The sequence below is a fragment of the Mustela nivalis genome (genome assembly GCF_964662115.1).
Source record: "Mustela nivalis genome assembly, chromosome: 5".
Lineage (NCBI taxonomy): Eukaryota > Metazoa > Chordata > Mammalia > Carnivora > Mustelidae > Mustela > Mustela nivalis.
Window position 1 is genome coordinate 724,521 of NC_139024.1, and position 19,052 is coordinate 743,572.

Sequence of the window (19,052 nt, forward strand, 5' to 3'; positions counted from 1 at the left end):
TGCGTTCGGGCCGCGGCGGGGAGGGGCCGGCCGGGCCTTGGACCGGGTCCGCGCGAGCCTCTGCGCTCGGGTCCCCGTCCGTGCGCGGCCGCGGGCGTCCCTGCGGTCCCGCCGCGAACGCTGGGGCCGGGGCGGCGCGTCTCGGGCCGCTGCCGTGGACGGCACCGCCGGGGCGTCTGCCCGCCGTGCGGTGCCCCCGCCGGCCGCGCGCAGCCCGGGAAGCCGGTCGGCCGGGGGTCGCGAGCCGCGGCGCGAGCGGCCGGAGCGTCTCTCGCCCTTTCCGTTTAGGAGCAGTCGTCGTTCCGATACCACAGCGCGGGGGACCGCGCCGTCGAGCACTTGCGGTGAGGACCGGGCGGCCGGTCTGCGGGTTGGCCGCCCGCCCCGCGCCGGTTCGAGCCCCGGGGTAGCCGCTCGGCGTCCCGCGCAGCACGTCCACCGTCGAGGACGCGGCCGCTGTGCCGTGTCTGGGACGAGCTCGCTCTCGGCGCGTCGTGTCGCGGGGACGAGCGCTGCAGCGGCCTCGACACGCTTGACCTGCGCCCGCGGGGTTCCCGGCTTCGCGGGCTTCCCAGATCCCCGGAGCTCCACGATCTTCTTCGCCCGAGGCCTTGTGCTGGGCCTCGTGCAGCTTCACTTGGGCCCCGTTCGATCCGGGATCCAGTCGACCACCTCCGCAGTCCGCGGTCGGGAGTCTGGGCGGCGCGGGGACAGGACGCGGGACAGGACGCGGGACAGGACGCGGGACAGGACGCGGGGACAGGACGCGGGACAGGACGCGGGGACAGGACGCGGGACAGGACGCGGGGACAGGACGCGGGACAGGACGCGGGACAGGACGCGGGACAGGTCGCGGGACAGGACGCGGGAGGGATTGCAACCAAGGGGGCCGCTGGAAATCCGGGGCTCCGGGAGCTCAGAGCTGAGAGGCGCTCACCAGGGTCCCCGAGGCAGGGACGGAGAGAACCCGGAGTGCGTTGGGCTCCCACGCCTGTGTTGTGCTGGGCCCCGAGGCTGCCCCGGACGGTTCACATCCCAGCCCGGCCGCTGAATCTGTTCAGTCACAAAAACTCAAGTGAATAAACTTAAAGATCACGTTGGCTCTTGGGTGGTGCCGGAGTCGGGCCGCGTCCCCAGCGAGCCTGGGAAGGAGCTTGGCTGAGCTGTAGGGACGGAGAGGCTTCTACGGGGCAAGGGCATGAGAAGGGCGGTGATGACCACGCGCTGATCCGGGCAAGGCCGCCTTCCTCGGGGAGCAGAAGGGGTCTGTGGGTCCGACGACCCCACCGCTGTGAGCAGGAGATGCCCGGCCGAGTGTGAGAAGTTGCACTCCTGGGGATGGAGACTGCGGTGAGATCACGTATGAGGTCTCGGTCTGCTGCTGCGGGGTTTAGCACCGCGACTGCACGCGGCTCCTGCTCGCTGTAGCGATCAGATGCGGCTGAGTGCTCACCTCGAATCCCGCCAGGGTACATAGCGAGACAACGGACACGTTTCCCCTTTCCCAGAGCTAGACATTAATCAGGTATATAATTGCGTGTGTATCTATATACACTTGACCTCTGAACAACGCGGGAGTTCGGTGTGCCCTCCTCCCATCCCCCATATGGTGGGAGATCTGTGTGTAACCTCTGGCCCCCTGAAACCTGGCCGCTGATAGCTTACTGTGCGGGGGAGGCCTTCCCCGTAGCGTGAACAGTTGGCTGACGCACACTTCGTGCGGTGTCTGTACTGTGTCCTGTGTTCTTACAACAAGCTCCGGGAGACGAACGCTAAGGAAGGTGTGTTTACGGTGCTGACGGACTCTGTCAGTGGGCCTGCTCAGCTCCCACCTGAGCAGCGAACGGGGCCAGGCACATGGGGCGGGGATGTGGTGTAGGATGAGCTCCAACAGCTGGGCTGGGCCACGGGTTTGGTCTTTATCTTCAGAAAGACGGGCAGCTGTTGGCAGCATCGAAGCAGGACATTGCGTTCATACCTCAGAGTTCAGTCATTCCTTGATGGTGGGTCCAGAAGGAGCTCCTTACGGACCTGAATCCCCCTCAGGCTGCTTACGGACAAGTAACAAGGACTGGCCTGGGAACCGGTGCATCTCAGAGAGAACTTCCCGGAACCCAGCAGCCAGCACCCTACGGGGATGGTGGAGCCCGGACAGTGAAGGTGGTGCCCCAGGTGCAATGCATAGTGCACGAAAGCATCCGGCTACAAAGCTGAGAAACCTGCACCGGGCTTGGGAATTGGTCCTGAGTAAATGCAGGTGATCATGCCGCAGCTCTGGGAACCTGAGACGTCGGCATCCCACAGCCCTGCGGACTGCGGTCCTCACTCCCTGCCTCCTTCCCAGAGGCGCCTGCGTCCAGCCCCGCCAGCTGCTAGACCGCTGCTGCGCAGACACTATTGTGTACGTGCTGTCGTGAATATACCCCTCTTTCCTCCGGGCTGCAGCCCGTGGGCGTTGGGCTGTTTCCGATTTTGGACTCGTGGACAATGCGGCTTTGAGCAAGCTGATGGGTGTCCTGTGGTCCGTGTTTCTTGCTGCGTGTGTCCCTGGTTCCGTGTGTCCTTGGCGGGGAATTGCCCGAGGTCCGTGCTGGTTCCAGCTTACCTGGCCCCTCCCACGGGGTTTGGAAGCTCATCTGCACTCCGTGTTCTGTTCTTAGTCTTTTCGGTGTGAACCATTCTGGCCTGTGTGTGTGGTTTTCGCCTCTCGTTTCAGTTTGCATTTCTCTGGCCGTTAATACGCAAGAGCATCTTCTCCGGGTAGTTGGCCGTTTGGAGGTCTTTCATGAAGTGCCTTGTGCACATTCTTCTGTTGGCTTCTCTGTCTTAGGATCTGTACGAATTCTTTGTACGTCCTGGGTGTCTTGGTCAGCTTTCGGTGCTGTTCGTCTTCCCTACTCTGTGGCTGGTCTTTTCGTTCCCCGCATGGTGTCTTCGGAAGAACATAAGTTTTGTGTTTGTGGATTTGTGTGCTACGATACGATATTATCGTGGATGGATGTTACTGAAATTTCTACCTTTCTTGACCATCTAAATGGTAATATAGACTTAGACAAACATGGTTGTTTTTTTTTTTCTTTCTCAGTATCTGTTCCTTTTATGGCAATAGTACTTGCATTTCCTTGAGAGGCACATCTTTTCCCTCTCCTGGCCAGGCCCCAGGGGTCACGGTTCATGACATGTGGGGCTGACTTGTCAGCACAGTTTTATCCTTCTGATCACATGGTAAATTCAAAGATGAGAAATGGCCCCAAATGGCCCAAACTCAATGACCTCAATGTTGAGGCTTTGGCAGGAAGAGATGGTCACCTTTCCCAGTGTGCCGGAGCTTGAGAGAGTGGCTGTGGGAGCTGCTGGCCAGCAAATGGCAACCGAAAGGAGAAAGGAGAGCCAGATAGACCGTCACGGCTCAGAGACGGAGAGGCCAGGCCCGGCTGGCTCAGGCTGCTGCACGGAGCCCTGCACACACCTTGCAGTTAAAGGCCTGACCCTCCGGAGATGCCCTTTCTTCAAGGCCCATCCGGCTGAGCTTTCTCTAATCTGCACTGGGAGGGTTCTCACTGACAGGCAGAGTCGCTGTCATGGTGTCTACACTGTGTCCCACTGAAGGTAAGGACCACCATTGCATTTTATATTCTACTTCGTGCTATTTTGGACATCCTGAAGAAATGGATCTTGGGAAATGTATAATGATTTGCTTGTTTTAAGTTTATAGAATGAACATTTATGAATCAATATCTAGTTCTTTTTTTTTTTTTTTTTAATTTGACAGATCACAAGTAGGCAGAGAGGCAGGCTCCCCAGTGAGCAGAGAGCCCGATGCGGGATCGGACCCTGAAATCATGACCTGAGCTGAAGGCAGAGGCTTAACCCACTGAGCCACCCGGTGCCCCAATATCTAGTTCTTAAAATATTTTGATACACATTACCAAATAGCCATAGCTTATGCATATTTATTTTCTTACCAGTGGAAAAAGTCTGCACAGGATATTTTTGTTTTATAATTTTAGTTATTGCCAAGTTGGTAGATGAAAAATGATATTCTTTTGTCTTAGGTTGTATTTCTAGATTACTAATTTTTGTTGGGCTCTGGTATTAATCCTCTTGTGAATTTATTGCTCCTGTTTATTTTTTTATTTTTAAAAAAGTCTTTTTTTATTTTGTGTTTTTTTCCATCATGATACAGGTACTCCGTCATCCGCATCACCCATCTCCCCCAGTCCCCAACCCATCTCCCCTCTGGTGACCAGCAGTCTGTGCTCCGTAGTTGAAAGTCTCTTTTTTGGTTTGTTTCTCTCTTTCTCTCTCTTTTTCCCCTTTTGTTCATTTGTTTTATTTCTTAAATTCCACCTGAGTAAGACCATCTGGTGTTGGGAGAAACCATTTTGTGCTTAGTGTAACACTCTCTGCGTCCGTCCGTGTTGTCGCAAACGGCGAGATTCCGTTCCTAACCGTGGCCGAGTGACACTCCGTTGTGTGTGTGTGTGTGTGTGTGTGTGTGTGTGTGTGTGTGGTCTTCTGCAGCCGTTTATCAGTCTGTGGGCACTTGGGCTGCGGCCATTACTTGGCTATTGTAGATGTAAACATAGTGGTGCATGTCTCCTTTTGAATTAGTGTTTTTGTATTCATTAGGATAAATTCCCAGTAGTGTGATTATTGGGCCAGAGGGCAGGTTTGTTTGTTTGTTTGTTTATTTGAGAGAGAGAGAAGGAGAGAGGGAGAAGCAGCTTCCCGGCTGAGTGTCTCCACTCAGTATCAGTATCCGTGTATCTGCCTGATACAGAACTCCATCCCAGGTCCCTGACATGATGACCTGACCCAGGCAGATGTGTAACCAACTGAGCTGCCCAGGAGCCCTCATAATAGGGCAGCTCTATTTTTAACTTTTGAGGAACTTCCATATTGTTTTCCAGAGTGGCTGCAACTGTTTGCATTCCCACCAGTGCACGAGGGTTCCCCTTCCTCTGCATCCTCTGTGACACCGTTTGTTTCTTGTGGTGTTGGTTTTAGCCGTTCTGACCAGTGTGAGGTGATACCTCCCATCTTCCTCGTCCATTCACCAGTCGATGGACACGTGCGCTGTTTCTGTAGTGTGCCTGTTGTAGAGATGCTGCTGTAAACACGGGTGCACATATCCCTTTGAATTAGTCCTTGTGTACCTAGTAGTGCAATGCTGGGTCATAGGGTAATTCTGTTTTTAACTTTTTGAAGAAACTCCATGCTGTTTTCCCGAGTGGCTACACCAGCTTGCATTCCCACCAACAGTGGAAGAGGGCTCCCCTTTCTCCGAGTGCTCGCCAACACCTGCTCTTTCTCGTGCTGTTAATGTTAGCCGTTCTGACAGTGCGAGGGGTACCTCACTGAGGTTTTGGTTGGTATTTCTCTGATGATGAGTGATGTCGAGCACCGATTCATGTGTCTGTTGGCTGTTTGTACGTCTTCTTTGGAGAAGTGTCTGCTCATGTCTTTGGGTCATTTTTAATTGGATTATTCATTTTGGGGGCGTTAAGTCAAAAAGTTCTTTATAGATTTTGGATACCAGCCCTTTACCTGACATGTCATTCACAAATATCTTCTCCATTCTGTAGGTTACCTCTAAGTTTTGTTGACTGTTTCCTTTGCTGTGCAGAAGCTTTTTATCCTGATGAAGTCCCAATAGTTCATTTTTGCTTTTGTTTCCCTGCCTTTGGAGACAGGTCTTGAAAGCAGTTGCTGCGGCTGAGGTCGAAGAGGTTGCTGCCTGTGTTCTCTAGGATTTTCGTGGACTCCTGTCTCACATTCAGGTCTTTCATCCATTTTGAGTTGATCTCGGTGTGAGGTGTGAGAGAATGGTCGAGTTTCAGTCTTCTGCCTGTGACTCCCATGTTCCCAGCACCATGTTGAACAGGCTGTCTTCTTTCCATTGGACATTCCTTCCTGCTTTGTCAAAGATTCGTTGACCGTAGAGTTGAGGGTCCACTTCTGGGCTCTCTATTCTGTTCCATTGATCTACGTGTCCGTTTCTGCGCCAGGACCATGCTGTCTTGGCGATCGCAGCTCTGTAGCAGAGCTTGAAGTCCGGAATTGGGATCCTCTCTTGGTCCGTTTCCCCCACCCTCTACTGCCCCTCCCCACCAGTTTCCTCTCTGTACTTAAGAGTCTTTTCTTTCGGGGGGAGTCTCTCGCTCTTTTTTTTCTTTGTTTTTCTCACACGTAAGTGAAATCATGTGACACTTGTCTTTCTCTGGCTTATTTCGCTCAGCATAATACCCGCTAGTTCCATCCACATCATTGCAAATGGCAAGATTTCATTCTTCTTGGTGGCTAGTGATACTCTCTTTACACATATGCCGCATTTTCCTCATCTCTTCAGTGGGGAGATTCTTTTTTTTTTTTTTTTTTTAAGATTTTTTTTATTTGACAGAGATCACAAGTAGGCAGAGAGGCAGGCAGAGGGGGAGGGGGAAGCAGGCTCCCCACTGAGCAGGGACCCTGATCTGGGGCTCGATCCCAGGACCTTGGGATCATGACCTGAGCTGAAGGCAGAGGCTTTAACCCACTGAGCCACCTTGGCGCCCCAATGGGGAGATTCTTAAACATTTTTTAAACAGTTATAATTTTTGATATATTCTTACACGTTTCGTACAATATTTTATGTTTGGGGGAAGCACTTGGAAGAGCCACACAGTCATTTCACTGCGTCTGTCGGGGTCCCTCCCCTCATCACCAGCTACATGCTGGCCCCAGTGCTGGGCACTGGTTCCTTTAAAATGGTCAAACCTACAAAGCAAATTGTGGTACCCTTAAAACATTTAGCTATTTTTTTTTATATGAAACTGCTTTCCATGTCTTGGCAGTTTGCAAGAGTAATAAGTAAAACCAAGTTTATGAATTGGAGAAGATTGTACATTAAAATATCGAGAATGTTTTTATTTTTTCTCACAAGCTCTTGAAGAATTTTCAAGTCTATGACAATTGCGTCTCATTTGCTTTAACAGAGACCTTTTGTTCTGTGGGAGCGCGCGAGCTCTCCCTGACGACTGACGACTTTACCGCTCAGATCTCTCCGCTCGCCTGGTCCGTCGGCCTCACAGAAGCTGTGGTCAGGGTTTCCCGTCGGGTCTCCTGCCGGCGTGCTGGCTGCCTGCTTCTGGGGCGCTTCTCAGTAGCGTAGCTCGGGCACACAGTCTTGTAGGTCTGCTTTGTGCTGTTCAGTCGTGACCACTGTCCCCCGCGCTTGAAGGTGCCTGTGGCCGACTGTCAGCGCCTGGGTGCTGTGTCCTGTGGGCCTAGCCCCCCGTCAGGTGTCCTGGAGGCTTTCTGTGGGAAGGCCCACCCCATCCGCGGTCCTGGAAACTCTTGGGCCCATCTGAGCTGGCACCGTGGAGCTGCAGGATTGCAGCCTGGTGCCCTGACCCCAGCCCCGTATTTTGCCTCTGAAGGGGTTACTTGGGTCAGGGTGTGTGAAGGCCAAGGAGGGGCACATAGCAGGTGTTTGTGGCACTCAGCTGAGACCTGACTGGGGAGAGGCCGGCAGGTGGACAGCTGGAGGGGAAATCTTGAGACAGAAGAGACATCCGAGGTGAGGAGAAACAGCTCTTCTCTTAGAGCCAGGAGCAAGCCAGCATGGTGGGTGCGGAATTGAGATTTGTTGGCCTTGAGGGCCGCCGTGCTGCCGGGCCCGGGGGAGGCTGCCCTTCGGGAAAGAGGTGGTGTGGGCAGTCTGTGGTGTCCTCACCACTGTCGGGGTGGGGGTGGTTTCTAGATTATTTTGTAGATTTGTGTGATCTTTCTTTTGGGTATTGAGGCCAAAGTCCTCTTGGAGGAGGCCAGGCCTCGGTGTAGATTGGGTGCGAGAGACCAGGGAAGGAAGGGCTGACATTCGCGTGGGCTCGTGTCCCTGGAAACCAGAACATGTTTCTGCTGTGAAGAGAGGTCTGGATGTAGAAGGGGTCGACCTGAGAGTCATCCGCTGTCCAGGCTCCCTGAGCCAGAGCCCTGTGCCTGGAGCGGGGACCGGGTCCCTCTCTTCCTCCCTGTCCCTCCTGATCCTGACGTGTCCGTTGCGCCAGACTGAAATGTGCGTTTTCCCGAGTAGCTTCATTCAGCAGCCTTCACCAGCCCTCCGGTTCTGACCCGAGCTGAAGCGCAAGCCTCTGTCTGCTCTGTTGCCGAGCACAGCAGGCCGTCCCCACTGGACGACGTCCCCTCTTGTAACCTCATCCCGTCGCCGCTGGGCACTGCCACCTGGTTTTCTTCTGCCTGGACCACCCTTTTCCCCGTGAAGCCAGCGTGTGATGCACAGCTGGTCCTGTGAGTCCACTCGGCCACCATGGTGACCAGATGGTTAAACCCTTTGTCCATAGCCACGTCAGCACACTCTGTGGGTGAGCTTTTCAGGCCTAATGCCCGGAGTGAGGCGCGGCGGAGCGGGATCAGGACGACTGGAGGACAAGGGAGGGCGCCTGCGAAGTCCTTAACTAGGAAGCGGGCAGGCTGAAGCAGTTTGTTAGTTTTGTCAACGTTTCCTTCATTTGTGCTTTTATAAGAGGGAGTCAGGGAATCAGCGACTGTATCACCTCAGGTAATCGACTTAAAGGACACGATGTTGTGTCACCGTTGAACAAACCCAAGGGAGGCGGCAGGGGCCTCGGTTAATGTTGCACTTCACGACCAGCTTGCGTGGAGATTTGGGAAATGATTTCGTCTCTCGAGGCCCTTGTAGTGGTGAGCAATGTCAGTAACGACTTTCTGTTCACTCCTCAGTGCTGGTGCCGGGCTCGTGCGCTGAGGACCAGCCTCATCGGCGCCTCCGGGAGGTGCTGTCGGCCCGCTTGCCGGCCGCGGGAGGCGTGTCAAGCAGGAAGAGGGGCCGCGAGTCAAGGTCTGTTGTAAAGCCTGTGGGATGAGTAGCAGTCGCGCGCGCGCGCGCGCGCGTGTGTGTGTGTGTGTGTGTGTGTGTGTGTGACCCCTCCGGGACCTTCAGTGATGACTTGGGAGTGGGGAGGGGTGGCGAGTAAGTGGGTGTGCCGAGCTGTGGTGTCTGCATTCAGTGCCGTCCCGTGGTTGTCCTCTGCACACCTGTGCCCTCAGATCGCAGATGGAAGACGCCCGAGGGATTCTCTGTGCTGATGGCGGCTGCCTCGGTGATGTGCTCACAGAGAAGGGCCTGGTGGCCCTGAAGGAGCCTGTGGCCCACGTCCAGCTTGCTTGTAGCGCTCAGTACTGTGCTTTCCCTGCAGATGGGAACACGCTTTGTGTGTGGAGCACCGAGGACCCTTCGCACCAGGTATCTAGAAAGGCGTATGTGTGTTTCCTTGGATCCGGTAACACAGGCGGCCTTGTGCTTGCCTGCCCGCTGCTCGGATGCCCCGGGGCCCTCCAGGACCCGCTGCAGGAGAGATGCAAACCCTGTGCCGGTGGTGGCGTCCCAGAAAGTAAACAGCCTGGAATCGCCTCGTTAAAGAACGTTCTTGGGTAATGGACACCTGAAGTGTTGGTGTGAATGTGACCCAGACAGGTTCAGTTTGTCGGCTTTACAGCACATTCAGGAGGGTTACTGCGCCTACTGCCGAATCTTTTACATGAAGCTGACAGTTTTAAAGACACTAGTTTTCATTCGGAAATTGCGTCATGGCCGGTACCCTTATGGGCAGGCTCTTGACAGCGGGTCTCCCTGGGCTGAAGGAGTGAATCCGGAGTCAATCCGGTGTCGGGACCCTCTTTCTGCTCACTTCGGGCTTCGGAGCCAGGCCCGTGTTTGCCCGAGTTCCCGGCGCTCCGGTCGGGGGCAGGACGCGCTCGCGGTGGTCCCCGGGCGTCCCCGAGCGATGCCCCCACCGAGTCTCGGCCGGTTTAGCGCGTTTCTGCGCACGACTTGCCACCCGCGGGCGGGCTCTGGCCGCGGGTTCGCGACGCGTCTGTCCCTGGGCGGCTCCGGGCCTCCTTCTGGCGCATTTTGGTGCCGCTGCAGGGGCGCAGGGGTGAGTCCCTCCGGGTCGGCGGGTCACGCCGAGAGGGTGTCCGGGGCGCTGCGGGGCCGCGGGATCCGGGCTTGTTCGAAGGCCACGTGAGGCGCCCGCGCGGTCCGCGTCTGTCTGTCCGTCCGCGGATCCCGGTCGGGGCCTCCCGGCGCGGGCGGATGCGGGCGTCGGGCGCTCGGCGGCGCTGAAGGCGCTTCCAGGTTTGGACGTTCCCCTTTGTGACCGGCGCCCCGCGGCTGCGGCCGTCTCCGGCCAGGTCGTCCGTCCGTCCGTCCGTCCGTGTCCGCGCGAGCTCTCGGCCGTGCGCGCCGCGGCTGCCGGGAAGGAGCCGGCGCGTCCTCTCCGCGTCCCGCCGCTTCCCGGGACCGTCGCTGCGGAGCTGACCCGCGCCGGCCCGGCCGCCCCGTGCTCGTGGCCACGTCGGGGCCTCCCGGGGCGCGAGGGCCGCGCTGCGTCCTGCGGCCGTCGGTGGCCGCGCGGTGGTTCTCACCTCGGCGCCTCGGACCACGGGCCGCCGCCCTCGCTGTCCGAGGCCGGGCCGGGCCGTAGCGCCCGCGCGGGCCTGTGCGGGGCCGGACTCGGGGCGCGCCGCGGCCGCTCCCTCCGCGCGGGCCTGTGCGGGCTGCTCTGTCCGGCCCGGTCCGTCCGCTCGGCGGCCCGGTCCGTCCGCTCGGCCGCCCGCGCTTGGAACCGCCGCCCTCGGTCAGCCCCGTGGGATCTGTGCGTTCGCTGCTGAGGGTCAGGTCACAGGAAACGCTTACCTCGGGGGTATTTTGGCTCCATTTTCTGTTCTAGGGGCTCCTCTTGACCTTTCTTAAAATTGTAAGACTTTATTATTGTATTATTTTTCATATTTTAAAGATGACGTATTGGTTCGGCGCAGAGCACGGCGAGCAGAGCGGAGCCGGGAGGGCCGGAGCGGGGAGGGACGCGGGCTGGCGGGGAGCGGGGCTCGTCCGGGGACCTGGAGATCACGGCTTGAGCTGGCAGCAGACCCCTGACGGCAGAGCCCCCCAGGCGCCCCAAGACTTTATAAATGTTTGTAAAGCAGTTTGAGGTTCACAGCCAAACTGAGGGGTGGGTGCCGGCATGTCCTGTGTAGCCTGTGTGCCACCGGTGACCCACGGCCACCCCGTGGTCAACACCCGGCGCCAGAATCCTGCCTCGTTGCAGCTGATGATGCTCCGTGGGCACGTCCTGGTCACCCAGAGTCCACAGTGACCTCAGGGGTCACTCCAGGCGCTGCGCATTCTGTGGCTTCGGACCCATGCATAGTGACGCGTGGCCACACTTCGGGTACCATGTGGAGAGTTTGCACTGCCCTAAAACCCTATGCTCTACCGCCTTCATCCTTCCTCCCCAACCCCGGCAGCTGCTGAGCTTTCCCTGCCCTTGGGGCTGTGCCTTTTCCCGTAGGTGGGGCCACCCAGTGTGCAGGTTCACACCAGCTTCTCACACTGGGTGACACGGCCGAAGGTTCCTCTGGGTCTGCTCATGCTTCGACGGCTCATCCGTCTTTAGCTGTCTGGATGCAGCAAGTCTGTGTTTCCCTGCGGCTTCCGAGTTGTGGCGCTTCTCAACAAAACTGCCGTGGACATCCGTGGCAGGCTCGGTGGCCACACGTTTCAGCTCCTTTGGGTGAATACTGAGGAGCACGAGTGCTGCGTCATTGTATGCGAAGAGATGATTTGGTGTTGTAAGAAGCCGCCAAAACTGCCTTTCACAGCGGCTGCACCGATTAGTCACCCACCGGCAGTGAGTGAGAGACCCGCCCCTCCACACCCACACTGGCAGGTGGACTTGTCGGAGTCCTGGGTGTTGTTACCCTGGGCGGTGAGGAGTAGTGACATTGTGGTCTTCATCCGTATGTCCCTGATGACTCATGACGTGGACTTTGCTTTCTTATCACCTGTGTATCTTCTTCTTTTTTTTTTTTTTTTTTTTTGACAGAGATCACAAGCAGGCAGAGAGAGAGAGAGGAGGAAGCAGGCTGCCTGCTGAGCAGAGAGCCCGATGCAGGGCTCGATCCCAGGACCCTGGGATCATGACCTGAGCCCAAGGCAGAGGCTTTAACCCACTGAGCCACCCAGGCGCCCCGTCACCTGTGTATCTTCTTTAGTGAGGTGTCTGTCATGGTGTTTGGCTCATTTTTTAACTTGGTTATTATTGTTGCCTCCTAAGAGTTCTTTGTATATTTTGGGAATAGTCCTTTATTAGACATGTCTTCAGCAATACTTTATCCCAGTCCGTGCTTTGTCTGCTCATTCTCTTGATGGAATTTTTATTTATTACTTTTTTCTTCCCATTATAAAGTGGAAACTAACACTTACTTTCTCTTTTTAAATTTTTTTTGTGTGTGTGTTATGTTAGTCACCATAAAGTACATCATTACTTTTTGATGCAGTGTTCCAAAATTCATTGTTTCTGCAGCACCCCCAGTGCTCCATGCAGTCCGTGCCCTCCATGATCCCCACCACCAGGCTCACCCATCCCCCACCCCCGCCGCTCCAAAACCCTCAGTTAGTTTCTCGGAGTCCACAGTCTCTCATGGTTCACCTCCCCTTCTGATTTCCCTCAACTCCCTTCTCCTCTCCATCTCCCCATGTCTTCTGTGTTATTCCTTATGCCCCACAGTAAGTGAAACCATAGGATAACTGACTCTCTCTGCTTGACTTATTTCACTCAGCATCATCTCCTCCAGTCCCGTCCATGTTGCTACAAAAGTTGGGTGTTCATCCTTTCTGATGGAGGCATCATACCCCATAGTGGATATGGACCACATCTTCCTTATCCATTCGTCCGTTGAAGGGCATCTTGGTTCTTTCCACAGTTTGGTGACTGTGGCCATTGCTGCTATAAACATTGGGGTACAGATGGCCCTTCTTTTCACGACATCTGTATCTCTGGGGTAAATACCCAGTAGTGCAATTGCAGGGTCATAGGGAAGCTCTATTTTTACTTTATTGAGGAATCTCCACATTATTCTCCAAAGTGGCTGCACCAACTTGCATTCCCACCAACAGTGGAAGAGGGTTCCCCTTTCTCCACAGCCTCTCCAACACACGTTATTTTCTGTCTTGCTAATTTTGGCCATTCTGACTGGTGTAAGGTGGTCTCTCAATGTGGTTTTAATTTGAATCTCCCTGATGGCTAGTGATGATGAACATTTTTTCATGTGTCTGATAGCCATTTGTATGTCTTCATTGGAGAAGTGTCTGTCCATATCTTCCACCTATTTTTTGACATGATTATCTGTTTTTTGAGTGTTGAGTTTGAGGAGTTCTTTATATATCTTGGATATCAGCCCTTTGTCTGTACTGTCATTTGTGAATATCTTCTCCCATTTTGTGGGTTGCCTCTTTGTTTTGTTGACTGTTTCCTTTACTGTGCACAGGAGTTTTTAATTTGTTGACTGTTTTTTTGTTGACTGTTTCCTTTGCAGAAGCATAGGAAGCTGCTGCACAGGAATTTTTAATTTTAGTGGAAGTCCAGCCTATCATTTCTTTTATGGATCATGCCTTTGGTGTCTTATCTGAAAAGTTATCACCAAACCTAAGTCATCTGTGTTTTCTCCCATGTATGTATGTATGTATGTATGTATTTAAAATATTTTATTTATCTGACAGAGAAAGAGACAGCAAGAGAGTACACAAGCAGGGGAAGCGGGACAGGGAGAAGCAGGCTTCCCGCTGAGCAAAGAGCCTGATGTGGGGCTCGATCCAGGACCCTGAGATCATGACCTGGGCTGAAGGCAGACAGTTAACGACTGAGCCACCCAAGCACCTCTCATGTTATTTTTAAGGAGTTTATGGTTTTCTTCGTTGTATCCCCTTTGTCCCTTAGTCAAAGTTCATTTGACTGTGTTTCTGACTCTCTTCCTTCCCATAGATCTGTTTGTCCTCTCACCAGTCCGTACAGTTCCAGTCAGTGGAGCTTCCTCATGAGTCGGGTAGTGTCAGTCTTCCAACTCGACTGTTGTTCTCCAGTATTATGTGGCCATTCTGGGTCTTTTGCCTCCGTATCAACTTTAAAATCAGTTTGTTGATTTTTTTTTTCAAAATTAAGGTTTATTTCCCCTATATGCATCTAATTCTTGAAGGTCATTACATTCGTCTTACGAAGTTCCGTAACAAAGTTGACCCCACACCAAAGGAGTAGTGCGGATGAAAGGAGTCCCATTCAGTGTCTCCCGCCCATGTTCCGTCAGGACTTTGGTTTTTATCTTGTGATGTTTCCTTCTGTGCTCGAATGTGGTCCGCATTTGAGTCTAAAAAATATTTATATTTTAATGGGCTAACTATCCGCTGTAACTTCTTTTATTTTGTTTTGTCTTTTTATTGTAGAACATTTCAAACATAACAAAAATAAGATAGTAAAATGAACGTCATGTACCTGTCACACGTTTTTATTTTTTAATTTTAACTCCAGTATAGATAACATACAGTATTACATATTTTTAATAGTTATTCCTATTTTACCTTTTTTGTTAATCTTCCAAATGTTTTTGACTGGGATATTTTAAAGCCAAGTCAGTATATTTTAGCATTTCCCCTCTACATATTTCAGTATGTATCTTGAACAGATAAGGACTTAATATCTAGTAATTTTTCAGATATTAATGATTTTAGTTGGTTTATTTGAGTCAGGATTTAAAAGACATCTGCTCATTGCATTTTGTTGGTATGTCTCTTATATGCCAGCTTTTCTGACTCAAAGTGCCTACAGAACAAGACACGAACACAGTGACAGCAGTGCCGTGATGCAGCCTTCCTGTCCCAAACTGAGTGCTCAGGTCATTTCTCTGTTGCTGCAAACCGCTGCAGTAAATGTCCTTTATGCTTATTCTTGCACATTTGTGTTTTTATTTCTACACAATATATTCCTACAGATTAGACAAGTCAAATTGTGTGTACATTTTAGATTTTTAAGATTATGCCAAATTTTGGAATAGTTTACATTCTCATCATTAATGTATGAGAGTGCTCATTCCCCATACCATCACCAGGAGCAAAAAATAAGGACTTCCTTTGGAGCCATGATGGAATAACAGGTTTAAACAGGGACTGTTATCCCCAACAAAAGAGGTACAAATTAAGTGAGCACTATGATTGTACCAACTTTCCACCTGGAGACACCTAAACTACCAAAACTGAAAGAGGAAGAAATAGAAAAACAGACTGATAACCAGCAAATAAATTGAATCAGTAACCAAAAAAACTACCAACAAACAAAAGTCCAGGACCAGATGGCTTCACAGGTTAATTCTACCAAACATTTATTTTTTAAAAAATAAAAATTAAATTTTTATTTAGATTTAATTTTAAGTTAAGATGGGAGAGGAGAAGGGAGTTGAGGGGAATTAGAAGGGGGAGACGAACCATGAGAGACTGTGGACTCTGAAAAACAATCTGAGGGTTATGAAGGGGCGGGGGGTGGGAGGTTGGGGGAACCAGGTGGTGGGTATTAAGGAGGGTGCCGATTGCATGGAGCACTGGGTGTGGTGCATAAACAATGAATTCTGTTACACTGAAAAGAAATTAAATTAAAAAAAATTTTTTTAGCTTAATAATAAATACCCCGATTTTAAAATGAGCAAAAGATTTGAGGATATTTAACTAAAAAACTTATGCAAATGTCAAATAAGCACATGAAAAGATATTCAACATCTTGTCATTACAGAAATGTAAATCACAGCAAAATAAGCAAATAGTATACACCTATCAGTATAGTTAGCATCTAAAAGTTGACTATACCACCTGCTGGCAAGGTGAGGACGAGCTGGATCTCATACACTGCCGGTGGGAATTTCAATGGTAAAACAGTTTGTTGATTTTGATTTGAATTAGATTAAGTCTATAGATCAAGTGGGAAGAATTGACATCTCGACAATATTGAGGCTTTCTATCCACGAACATGGGATAGTTCTCTATTCCTTTAGTTTTAAAAATTGCTTTCAACAGTTTTATTTTTCATCATAAGGATCTTATATAATTTTAAAAAACTATTTATTTAAGAGAGTGAGAGACAGTACAAGCAGAGGGAAGGGCAGAGGGAGAAGCAGCTCCCCTCTAAGCAGGGAGCCCAGTGCCGGACTCGATCGCAGGACCCTGGGACCATGACTTGAGTTGAAGGCAGACACTTAACCATCAGAGCCACCCAGGTGCCCTGTAATTTTTTTTAATAGAGAAAGTGATCACGTGTGGGTAGGAGGCGAGAGAAGATCTCAAGCTGGTTTCATGCCCAGTGTGGAGCCCGACCCGAGGCTCAGTCTCACAGCCCTGAGATCATGACCTGAGCCCAAACTGAGTTGGGTGCTGAACCAACTGAGCTATCCAGGCACCCCAGAGATGTTACACAACTTTGTTAGATTTGTTAGCGTTTCGTTTGTTGGAGTGCTGATGTAAATGGTATTGTGTTTTGAATTTCAAAGTCTACTTGTTTATTGCTGACACATAGGAAAGCAGTGGAGTTTTGTATGTTGACTCTGTATCCTGCAACCTTGCTGTAAGTGGTGAGTGTCCGGAGCGTCTTGCCGATTTTTTTGGATTTTCTACACAGATGATCATGTCATCCATGGATAAAGACAGTTTTATTTCTTTCTTCTCCATCACTAGACTTTCTATTTCCTTTTATTGTGTTATTATATGAGCTCCGATTCCCAGTATAATGTGGAGGGGAGCGGTGAGAGGGATGTTCTTGCCTTGTTCCTAATCTTGGCAGGACAGTTTGTAGTTTCTCACCTGTTCACAGATTAGCTTCGGGTATTTTGTAGATACTCTTGGAAGGTTGAGGAAGTTCCCCTCATTCCTAGTATATGTATGGGGAGTTTTTATCATGAATTGTTGGATTTTGTCATCTGCTTTTTTCCTACATTTCTTAAATGAACTGTCCTGTGAAGCAGCTACTATTTCTATTCATTTGTTCGTTTGTTTACTTGTTAGAGTGCAAGCACATATGACTGTGGGGGCAGAGAGAGGGAGAGAGAGAATCTTAAACAGGCTCCCGGCCCGGCTGGAGGCTGACACAGGGCTCAGTCTCATGACCCCGAGATCATGACCTGAACCAAAATCAAGAGCTGGATGCTTCCGTGACTGAGCGACCCAGGCACCTGAACATTTTTTGTTATTTTCATGTGATTTTTCTTCTTTAGCCTGTTGATGTGATGCACTAATTGGTTTTCAAATGTCCAGCCAGACTTGCATATGTGGAATAAATCTCCAAATTCTATTTGGTCATAATGTATAATTTCTTAGTATATTATATGGTTTGATTTGCTGATATTTTGAATATTTTGTTGATGTTTTCATCCATATTTATGAGGGGTATGGTTTTTTAAAAAAATATTTTATTTATTTATTTGACAGACAGAGATCACAAGTAGGCAGAGAGGCAGGCAGAGAGAGAGAGGAGGAAGCAGGCTCCCCACCGAGCAGAGAGCCCGATGTGGGGCTCGATCCCAGGACCCTGGGATCATGACCTGAGCCGAAGGCAGAGGCTTTAACCTACTGAGCCACCCAAGTGCCCTGAGATATGGTTTTTAATTTTCTTTTCTTGCGATGTCTTTGTCTGGTTTTGTATTAGGGTAATCCTGGCTTCATAAGATGAGTAAGGAAATATTTCCTCTGCTTCTTTTGAAAATAATGTTTCCCTCCATTTTCTTTCTTCAGTTTTCTGAAAGAGATTGTAGAGAATTAGTAAAATCTCTTCCTTAAGTATTGGGTAGAATTCACCAGTGGAACCATCTTGGTCTGTTGCTTTTTGTTTTAGACGATTATTAATTATTGATTTTTTTATACTTCCATTTAACTTTTTGAACGTACGGAGTAGAAGTATAATGATTGCTTTAATGTCCTTGTCTAGTAATTCTGCAGTCTGGGTCAGTTCTGGTTTGGTTTCAAGGCCTGCTGGATCTGGATGGCCCATGGGGGGGTGTTTTCCATGATTAATATTTCTCTTGGTTTTTGACTCCTTGAATACCTGATTATTTTTGATTGACTGCTGGACATTATGTATGACAAAATGCACAGCCAGTTGGGCTCTGGGTGATCCGAACTTCTTTCCGGGAGAATTTACGCTTGCTTCTCATAGCTGGCTGGCTGAGGGCACTGGCAGTCCCAGGTCACAAATCCAGTTGGACTGTGAGAACTTGAAGGTGGGCCTGTGAACACCTTCTCTTGCCCGTTCACTGTCCTTCCTGGGGCCTGGCCCTTCGGGTCACTGCTCTAGGCCTGGGCATTTGAAAACATGCCCTTCTCTCCTACCTTAGTAGGCGGGTGTGCTTTTTTTAAGGGGAAATTTATTAAAATCCATTTGTAGTGTTTCAAAGGAAAAGCAACGCGCGGCGGCCTCAGCCTGAAGGTCGCCAGCCCTGTTCTCTGAAGTCTTTGTCCAGCTGTGGGATTCTTTGCCCTTTTCCCAATAAGATAGTTCTGTTTGTGCCTGAAAAGGATGCATTTAATCACACCATTTTGGGGCTCCTACTGGAATAAGTGTCTCAGGTTTCAACTGTCTTTCCTGGGATTGCGAAGCCTGCCGTTGGACAGAGGTCTTCCGGGTGAACGGCCTTCCATGTAGGTCCTCCTCTGTTTCCTTCTCTGGTCTTAAGTCTTTGTTGCGTTCATTGCTCTCTCATGTCTTAAAGTGTATCAGAATGTTCTTGGCAATTTCCCCCGAGAACAAGAAGTTCTCATCAGGAGCGTGGTGCCGGTGAACGGGCCGCTGTGAGCAGAGCTCTCCTGGTTCTCGTGTTTGAGCGATGGCTTCGCATCCAAGTGCCTACTGTCTGCTGACCTTCAGCTTCTAAGTCCCTACTTAACACTGTCCGGTGACCTGTGTTCCCTCCTGGTTCTGGTCCCCCTGCTTATGCCGCAGTCACCCAGGGTTTCCGCCTGGGGCGCTGATTATCGATGCTTCTGCCCCTCCCCCAACCCTCCGTGCCCACGGGTCTGAGTCTCCGTCTCTGCCACCCCAGTTCAGGCCTTTACTGTGCTTGCTTTGGCACGTTTGGTCCCACTGCCCCCACTGCGGTCCTTCTTCCATACTTGCAGCAGTGTTGAAAATTTGCTCGTCTGAAGACGAGTTTGCTTGTCT

The 19,052-nt window shown here is 51.2% G+C and overlaps 1 protein-coding gene and 1 long non-coding RNA gene across 11 annotated transcripts in view; both read left to right on the forward strand.

Moving 5' to 3' along the window:
* Positions 1-1,531: 1,531 nt before the first annotated feature.
* The window catches only part of WDR27 (WD repeat domain 27), a 215,645-nt gene continuing 198,124 nt past the window's right edge, over positions 1,532-19,052 (forward strand). For 9 of the 10 annotated variants that reach the window (XR_014311702.1, XR_014311703.1, XR_014311704.1 and 6 more), the window contains exons 1-2: positions 4,512-8,863; positions 9,033-9,268. Coding sequence is in view for 6 of the 10 variants with exons in the window: in XM_082730417.1 (XP_082586543.1) it covers positions 8,677-8,863; positions 9,033-9,268 (423 nt within the window). In the remaining 4 variants the exon portion in view is untranslated. Of the gene's footprint in view, positions 3,610-4,511; positions 8,864-9,032; positions 9,269-19,052 lie in introns of those variants that run through there. The other variant, XM_082730412.1, reaches the window with a different exon arrangement.
* LOC309864721 lies at positions 11,944-14,804 on the forward strand. Its single transcript, XR_014311715.1, has 2 exons — positions 11,944-12,085; positions 14,663-14,804. It is a non-coding gene; the product is annotated as an uncharacterized lncRNA (long non-coding RNA).